We start from the raw sequence: 9720 nt of genomic DNA on the forward strand, positions 1-9720 counted from the left end.
ATTGGATTGAAGGGTGGCTGGGGGGTGCAGAATGTGTGTGTGTGTGTGTGTGTGTTCGGTGGCGGTGGAGAGTGTGTGTGTGTGTGTGGGTGTGTTAGAAGGCTGGGTTAATAAGGAGAGGGAGGGAGGTGGTGTGTGTGTGTGTGTGTGAGTGTGTTAGAAGGCTGGGTTAGTTAGCAGAGGGAGGGAGGGAGGGAGGGAGGGAGGGCTAAACTCATACACTATGTTTTTCTTAGACTTTAAATTTGATGTTCATTTCTGATTTTGGTGAGTTCACTTAGTGATTAGAGAGGTTGATACTCAAACACCATAGGAATTGAAGGAAAATTGAAATGATTTTCAGGTTGGGTGTGGAGAGTAATTTTCAGATTTTGGTTTTTTTTTTTTTTTTTTAATTTATAATTTATAATTTATTTATAATTTTAATTCATTTGGTTGTGTTTTCTTCTAGTTTAGTTGAAGTATAAGTTATATTTCATCATTACTTAGTTATATGAACTGTTTTGAAGTGTTAAAATCAACGAGAATTGAAGTTGGATGAAGTTTGGAAAATCTAGAAATTTTCTGGGAAAGTTGACAATTTTCGAGTACCCTACTTTGGGGCAAATTATCTGGCGTTTTACCCATTCATTTTAAGTGATTTTTATATAGTTGTAAAGAACCAATACATAACTTGAAAATGAGTATACGTTTGCTAGATTTGGTGGAGGTGTGATAGGGTAAACAACGAGACAAAGTTGAGAAAAAGTTTCTAGAAATTTTGGAAAAAATAGGGAAAAAAGGTTGAAGATGATGAACAGTGTCTCCGGCCTCCCCCACTCGCACCATCTGCGAGTGTGGCAGCTTCTGGCGGCTCTGATCACCGAGGAAAAGTCCCTCCCCACTGATTTTTCAATTCCAAGTCCGTTAGTGGCCTCCATTTTGCGATATGAGACTCCTAACTTAGCGTTTTAACTTTACACACTAGAATTAGAGAGTGAATAACTTTTGTTCATTATTTAATTGTAGGTTTTTTTTGTTATTTTTATGACGCGAGTAAGCTCGAAGGACGACCAGGAGGCACGTGACAATTTCTAAAGGAGGTTTAAGCCCAAGCTTGAGGTAGGGGGATTTAGGGAATCTTTAACTGCAAATTTGATTGTATTGAATCTTTGTTAAAAATGCGATATGCCTGCTAATACGTGACTTTTTTGTATTATCTGAATTACTTTAGCGTGCAGGGTTTGCCTCTTCGTGGTGTTTTTGTTGGGTTTTGCTTTTGTTCGAAGTTTTGGGCCTTTCTTGTGGGACGATTGTCACTTCGGGTTTTGTTAGTACTGTTGGTGCTTTTTCATCTGATGATGGGGTGGGTGGTGTTGGGGCTGTTATTCGTAATAGCGAAGGTGAAGTCATGGCGGATATTGCCCTTCCCCTTTCCGGCATTCCCCCCCTCAACAAGCTGAAGCTATGGCTTTTTGCCACGGTTTGAAACTAGTTTGAGATGTTGGGTTTGTCTCCTTCTCCTTGGAGTCCGATGTGCTACCTTCATTTATCGATTTCTATGGAAAGAAGATTGATCTGGATCTTGATGACCACCACCATTACCACCATCATACCACTGTGGCCACCACCACTATTCCCGCTTTCATTATCACTACAGCCACCACCATCACTACCCGTGCCACATTTAAATTCCAATATGCTGTAATTCATCAGCCACACATGAAATTTTACAAATTGTATTGACTTTAAAAGCTCATCTCTTAAAATTCTATCATATTGAAATTTAAAATCAAAATTTATGACTTTTAAATTTCATAATGTTTCCCACACATATACCGAACAAGGGATTTGAGGATTATCACTTATCAAATTTTGATTTTTAATCAAATACCGGTTCAATTTATTCGCCAAATGCATTGTTAAGTGGCAGCATGTTAAGTGGCTTACAAAGTGGCCGCATTTTTACCATACACCAACAATAAAGAACAAAGTGCGATATTTAACAACATTGAACTAATTCACAAGATCTTAAAACATGAAATTAAAGAGTAAGTGACTGCATTTGAATTTGCAGGCAGAATGTCAATGATAAAATCAAACATTAGTGACAGCCAGCCTCCATAGACTACTAGTGTATAATTATTATGATAAGCATTATCATTCAAGCAAAACAAGCAAAATATGAAAAGAAAAAAAAAAAAAAAAAACAGAAAAACTTAAATACAGTACAGATCAGTTATCCTGGATTATGAGTCAAAGGGTCAAATGGAGAATTTCACACCCTCATCATCAGCTGTAGTCCCCTTGAAGATTGCAAGCTTCCCTTTTTGTTCTAGTAGTTTCAGAGCACGCATCAGAACTGTGCGGTCAATACCATGAAGCTCTGAGGCATACACAGAGGGGGAGGGAATGTGAGATCTTAGATTCTTAATCACAATTTGTAAGAATTTGGCATGTAAAACATAATAATGGGTTCTATCCAGTACTTATATAAAGTTCAAAAGATTAGCCACACATGCAACTATAATTCCAAATGTACAATTCATACAGGCATTCCTGTGTGAAAACAGAATGAACAAGGATTGAAAACGCCACATTTTGATATCATTATCTATATTATGAAATATGATCATTTTTCTATATTATTACTATTATCATTTCAGACCAAACAAAAAATAAATAAATATTATCATTTGTCTGCATCACTTCGATTGAACTATCATCTTCTTTTTTTTTTTTCCAACACGACAAACATAATTTATTTTATGACATAACAGTATATATGTATGTACGTATGTATTGAGTAATTTTTTCTTGGTCATCATGGACCAAGGATTTTTGCGGTCAACCACTGTTGAATTCAATTCAATTAATTTAATCCAAAGCATCATTTGATGATAAATTATTTTTTAATAGTTACTTTTTTTTTATAAGAAGTAGGAACTTATTAATGAGAAAAAAAGAATTGAACATATGCCAAACAACCAAGAACAACCCCAACAAAGCAGCAACCCAGAACAACCACAGAACCCAAAAAAAGGCGTAACAACCCACACCCAAAACTCAAACAGCATACTAAGGGGAATGTCCTTCATATATTTGGATATGAAAGTACAAAGGGAATCAAAAAACTCTAATTTATTTCCGATATTTTGAAGAAATTGAAACCCATAATCATGCCCAAAAACAAAACTCAACCTCCTATCCCCTAACCCCAAGGTTATTAGATATTCTCCTATTTCTCTTGAACCATACTACCAGAAATATAATCATCATCTCTCTTAAAACTTCTTCCTTATTCCCACCACCTAAAAACTTGATCCTTTCACAAAATGAAGCAGAACATGATGCTGGAATAACCCAACTCAAATCAGCCTCCCTAAGCAGCCTTAACCATTAGTATAATGCAATTGGGCAATGAAAAAACAAGTGATCAGCACTTTCGGCCCCTCATTTATACATTATATACCATTGTGATGAAAGGCAAACAAAAGGTCGTCTTCTCTGAATCATATCACAAGGATTAACTCTACCATAAGCAATAACCCAAGCTACTACTCATACTTTGGATGACACTTCAACCTTTTAAATCATAGAAGATAATGGAAAAAAGAAAGAGATTGATTGTCAAACACTGCCTTGCATAAGATTTACAAGAAAAGGCCCCTAAGGACTCCGATTGCTAAGTTCTCCTATTCAGTCAAGATGAAATCAACGTAAAATTTGCAAACAAGGGAAGTAATAAGGAAAGCTCATCAACTCCAAAGTTGTTTAAATTTCTGTGGAAACCAGTATCCCAACACAAAGGAAAAAAGGAATTGAGATATTCACGGCTTGCCTCAAAATAACTTCATAAACCCTATTCTTGATAATAAAAAATAATAATAATAACAGCAGAAATAAATTTCTAATGAAGCATCGTTTTCAGTGACCTTAGCACCATTTAACTTTATCTTCTGAATGTAAGTAGTGAATTCACTTCCACTGACAGTCCTTAATTTCTCTCACTACAACTGTTCTTGAGCTTCATGAAAATCAGTTCTTAAAATGTCCAAATAAAAAAAAAAAAAAATCATTGTCTGTTTTAAATTTTTAATAGCTTTCATTCACCTCTCCCTAGAGCAACAACATGCTCTCCTATGAAGAACCACAAAATGACCTAATTTTATGTTATATTCTATCAATTAAAAAGTACTATTCCTGTAACTGTTAATGATTACTTTCACAATTCAAAAAGTAATGCTACTTTCCATATGTGTATGACTCATGGGCTAGGAAGCACGGGTACTTCACCAATTGGGGAAATGCAGTATCCTATAATCCTAATATTCATTTGCTTTCCCTTATTATGTTATAAAGTAGTGGTCTAGTGAATAGTTTGATTGAAATCTAAAAGTCACTAGTCAGTGGAGAAATAAAGCAGTGGTCCTGATATATGTTGTGTTTGTTATTTAAACTATATTTTACATATATATATTTTAATCATAAATATGCATATATATATATAAATAATATTTTAATGACGTATCCTTGCCATGCTTGTATCCTAGCTTTTAGAAATTTTCTGTATCCATGTATCCTATCATGTTGTGTCCCATATCTGCGTCCATATCATGCTTCCAGCTCATGGGTTGAGACAAAAACTGTATGTCCCAAAGCTAGATTCTTAAAGCTACAAAGCAAAGTAGGACAGGCTTGCCGATAAACACTTTATAAAACCTTGGTTCCAGCAAAGAGCTGAATAGCAGAAGTAATTGGTCTTAAAGCATTATTTTCTAGTCTTAGAATCAACAGTACTTTCATCTTTTGAATGTAAGTAGAGTAAAGTTTGGAAATAGAGTTCCAGTTCCACTGCTAGTCCTAGATACTTTCATCTTTTGAATGCAAGTAAAATAGAGTTCTAGTTCCACGGCTATTCCTTGATTCCCCCCACTGCTACAGTATTTGAAGCAGAGGTTAAACCTTCAAAAAGGTCAATTCTTATACAATCCAAATTAAAGAAAGTCGTCTTATCATTCATCTTACTAGTCTCTCCACATATCACTTTCCAAATTATGGAGTTATCAGATTCTCTCCCACTCCTAAATTGGTTACATCATGAAGCAGCAATTTCTTCAATCGATTCCAGGATTCATTTAAGCACCAAAAAAAATATATATATAATGTACCTGTTCCTCTTGATTCAGTCCCGGAACGTATTTCCTCAACCGTCATAACACTGTCCTCCAACCCAGTTTCTTTTACCTAACCAAATATAAAGAAAAATGAACTAAGAATAAATAAGTGATTAATAACTGCTAGTTTCCAATTGTATTATAAAAACCTCATTTTTAACTCACAAAGTTTAGAATAATGTTAGCCCACTCTTGAATCCGATGCCAGAGGATAAGACATTTTCTGTGTCTTTTATCTAACCATTCTGCACGTCCTGTTAGAGAAAAACAAAATTTGATCAACAGCATGCCAAGGATGAGAGAAAAAAGTAACACAGAATCCAAATTAGAGAAACCAAAACAAACCTTCTGAAACTAAAGCTGAGAGGAATGCTTCTCTAGCTTCATGACTGAGAGATCCTGCACTTCACAGTTATAAACAGAAAACAACATGATACTTAAGGGCTTCATTTGATCACTTATAATATAAATGGTGCGGTAAACCTTCCACATTAACAGATGAATGATTCTATTATCTTAGACAACAAATTGACAAGAAAGAGGAAAAATATGTCCTAAAATGATGTTCCCTGGTTAAGCTGGAAGGTATACACTGGTGAGAAACAGAGAATATATAACCCTAAGAAAAAATAACGTTTGTTCAGAACTTTTACACATTAGTAGTTACAACTTTGTTTATTAAAAAATCATTCAGTAGGCTTTCGATTTCTCATAATTTACAACGTAACAAGATCCAAAGAAATCGAGAATTAGACGACGAGTAATACTAAACTGATTTTCCTTTTATTATATAATAGAATAACCACTAAAATTTGAGCTTATCAGTTGATGTCTAACCTAGTTGGATTCAAAAGTCAGACTAAAATCTACAACCTTTCTAAATTATATGCATTCCTTCACCTTTCAAAAAAGATTGAATATGTTATATATGTTGTTGAGTTGAGCTTAATATGCATAGTTTGGCTCGTTTCCGAAAAATCCTAAAGTTAGAGAATCAACGATAACTTAGTATGGTACAGACAATGGTGCCATGGTTGTCCATTAGATTGTTTGTTTGAGTCAAGGTTACTCCCATTTCTTGCAACTTCAGTTGTGCATGTGTAAGGCCCAATTGGGTTCAGTTGTGGCATGGTCCTACACGTGAGGAGTATATGTGTGTGTTGTTAAGCTTAAAATATATTGTTGAGCCTATCTGCTAATAGCTTAACCTTTCGATATCAACAGTAACTTAAATATGCTGAAGTCAACATTTTAAGCATAAAAATAATCTTTAGTTATGTTAGAAGAATGATTTGCAGACCAAAAACTAATGCCCCTTAATAAAAATTATAAAATGCGGAGAACCTTCATTAAATGACTCATAATCGATATACTACCAGATGGAGTAATCTCATAGCTCAAATATTGGCCCTAACATTCAGTCTCATCTTCATGTAATCAGTTTGAACATTTCCGATGTCCATAAATGTTCTTTAAACTGAAGGACCTTAGTATATAGAGAGGTATTACATTATAAGGTTAGACAGTGAAAAATAGTTATGAAAGTACCAATAGTTTAAATGCACACAATAGATGCATAAATGCATGGGCACATAAAGGTCCTGAATATTAATATGCCACTAAAAGGAAGGTTATTCTTGCAATTATAATGCACCTGCAGTTACGATTAGAAAGACATTTGACTGTTATTTTTGCACCACTCATGAAGCTCAGTTAAAAGCACAATGGGATTGACACAAGCATGTCAAGCAATTTAAACAGTCAATCACAATATTTGATGTTATTTAGAACCACAAGCACATTAAGCTTACTTTCAATCACAGGATTTGAGAACAGGGGAAATTCTTCTTCCAGTCCAATCACAAAGATGTTATGTGTCCTACAGTAATCAATAATAAGCTCCTTCCAAAGTTGTACTTGCTTCTCACGGGTATCCCTTACTGGTTGTAATCTGAAAATATACACCAAATTTTGTAACAAAATGAATCACAAGTTACCAAATGAAAATAAGGAATCAGGAATAGAAAAAAAAATAGTTATACAAAGCAAGACCAAAAGGTAATTATAACTTTATAAGCATAAGAGGATATGTATAATTCCTTCAACCATAAACGTTATTCCCTTTTCAATAAAATATCATATTGGGAGGAAAATGAGTATTACTTTTGCTTGCATCAATATAGGAGTTAATTCCAAAACATTTTGGGGGACAACACCCAGCAGTTTGGTACCATGATTATTAAAAAATAGATTCTGTAATTGCTTGATCCACACATAATATATCAGGCTATGGGTATGTAAATGGATTCTACCTTATTTAGAAATGAAGAGAAGTTATAACTTTATAAGGAATTGTAACGGTTCAGTAAGATGACCAAAGATCTTACCCTCCCTCTCCACCCTTTCCTTTTCGAGCTACTAGACTAAAGTCACTGTCTAAGAGGCATCGAATAGATGGAACAGATTAGACGAGTCATTGTCAAATTGAAGACGTTGGCTGAAAAAGAGTACTGACTGTGAACAAGACACAGATACTTCTGGTGTGGACCCCATCCCCAAAAAATTAAGATAAAATAAAACCTTAGAAGGGCTTAACCATTCCACTTCACAGTGTAACATGGTCCTAGAAATGCTAGAGTTGTTAAAAGCACCCCCTTGGCACCCCCCATTCACTATAGAATACACATGGAAGCAAACTTCCATAAAGAGTATTGTTCCTTTTGAAAGATATAGATATTGACAAGAGAAGATATATTTAAATTTGAGACTGAACAAGGGCAAAAGAACTTATACACAAACAACACTAAGGCCTTGTTTGATTCATAGGATTGGGTTGGATAGGTTAAATGGCTAGATTCATGTGTATTGAAGGAAGAAGCTTATACTTGAAGGAAGAAGATGGGAAGAAGATGGATTACTCATAAGGGGAAACTTATTCCTTCCAATCCCCACAAAAATGGTGGGATTAGTGGGGATAAATTTCCCCTTATGGCTAATCCATCTTCTTCTCATATTTTTCCTACAAGTTAGAAGACCCCCTCCATCTTCTTCCTTGAATACACACTAATCTAGTCATTTATCCTATCCAATCCAATCCAATCCTATGCACCAAATGAGGGTTAAAAGAATAGTACTCTAATGTGTTGCTGTTCATATTCCAATCTCAAAATCTAACAAAAGATAAATGATAAGCAAACAAGGTGCAAAGAGTGCAGGAAATTACGTGAAGTATGGCGGATAGTTGAAGAAGTGGGGCAGCTTGAAATCACCCAATTTCTGCATCTCTATACCGCCTTATGTCAAAACACAAAAAACAATTACTTCATGTCTGAAATTATCAAAATTAGGATTAGACAACAAATTTCAGATATATAACAGGTTATAAGAAATTAACTTCCTAAACCTTTCGCCTCTCTCAATAAGTAAAATTCCCAGTCCATGAGTATGTTCAAAAAATTATATTCCGGTGCATCATTATAAATATCAAACAACCCTTTTGCATTTTCAATAATGTGGTAGCGGCGTAGCCACTTCTAATCAAGCAACTACTTGAACAAAGAGAATTTGTCAATCAATCAACACCATTTTTAATATGGACTTAAGCAGAAAGAAAGAAAAGCAACAAAAAATCACAAATTGAAACGTTAAAGCCAAATTATCAAATGGCAAAACCAAAATAGACATCGCAGAATCAAATATAGGAACAAAGTCGAAAAACTTAAAGGAGTAACCATACCTGAAAATCACAAAATCATCGACTAAAAACTGAGAAATAGCGAGAGTGAGAGGTCAGAGGCTCTGAGGGTCTGAGAGTGAGAGCGGTCTGAGGGTGGGTGAGAAAATTTTAGGTGAGCGGTCTGAGGAGTCTCACTTGCTTAGAAAAAGGGGTTAATTATAATTCATCCCCCAAACTATTAGGGGTTCACACTTTGCCCCTCCCCCCAAAAAACTAATTTTTTTTTTACAGTTAAACTCCCTCTTAGTCACAAAATCACAACTTGCATGATTCAAACCAAATCAACATTATCATCAGCAGCAAAAGCATGACTTCGCAGTGAGCTCTTGAAGTGAAGTAGTACTTCGAGGGAAAATTGATATTTTGACCCTATAGTAAATTAGTTTTGGTCAAGACCGATTAGTAAGAATTTTTCGTATATTTTGCTAAGTTTGAAGTTATTTTTAATTAATTTTTAAAATTGATAAAAATAAGAAAATAAAAGAAAAGATGTGACACGTGGCACACATCCAGCGAGCCACATCAGCATTAACGGTCACGTCAGCATTTTTTACGAAATTATTGACGAAACAAAGTAAATTGGGACACGGATGTAAGTTACAGGTGATAACTTGAAATAAAAAAACTTTTAAGTGACAATAAAAAACTAAAACAAACCTTAAATATATTAATCCCTAAAGGGAAACTATAAAGTTATGTAATACTTATTCCTTACTATACTCTGTGAGTGCAGATAATCCCGTGGTTAATGATCTGGGCTGAGATCAAGTGGGCGCGATATCTGTATCTTGTCAGCTTTAGCATTTTGCCATATGGTTTAGATCCTAT

At 34.8% G+C, this 9720-nt stretch overlaps 1 protein-coding gene across 2 annotated transcripts; it reads right to left on the reverse strand.

Moving 5' to 3' along the window:
* Positions 1-1980: 1980 nt before the first annotated feature.
* LOC147293374 (vacuolar protein sorting-associated protein 25) lies at positions 1981-9122 on the reverse strand. Of its 2 annotated transcripts, none has more exons than XM_086231956.1 (7): positions 8893-9122; positions 8380-8484; positions 6968-7107; positions 5502-5555; positions 5322-5410; positions 5151-5226; positions 1981-2365 (listed from the first exon to the last, which is right to left on the reverse strand). In XM_086231956.1, exons 2-7 carry the CDS (start codon positions 8436-8438, stop codon positions 2244-2246), a joined length of 540 nt encoding a protein of 179 aa, XP_086088082.1. In that variant the 5' UTR covers positions 8439-8484; positions 8893-9122; the 3' UTR covers positions 1981-2243. The 2 variants fall into 2 exon arrangements, with proteins under 2 accessions (XP_086088082.1, XP_086088081.1); XM_086231955.1 differs by having other exon boundaries at positions 8380-8449; positions 8893-9107.
* Between the last annotated feature and the right edge of the window lie 598 nt (positions 9123-9720).

The sequence above is a fragment of the Dryas octopetala genome, chromosome 2 (assembly GCF_963921425.1).
Source record: "Dryas octopetala chromosome 2, drDryOcto1.1, whole genome shotgun sequence".
NCBI lineage: Eukaryota > Viridiplantae > Streptophyta > Magnoliopsida > Rosales > Rosaceae > Dryas > Dryas octopetala.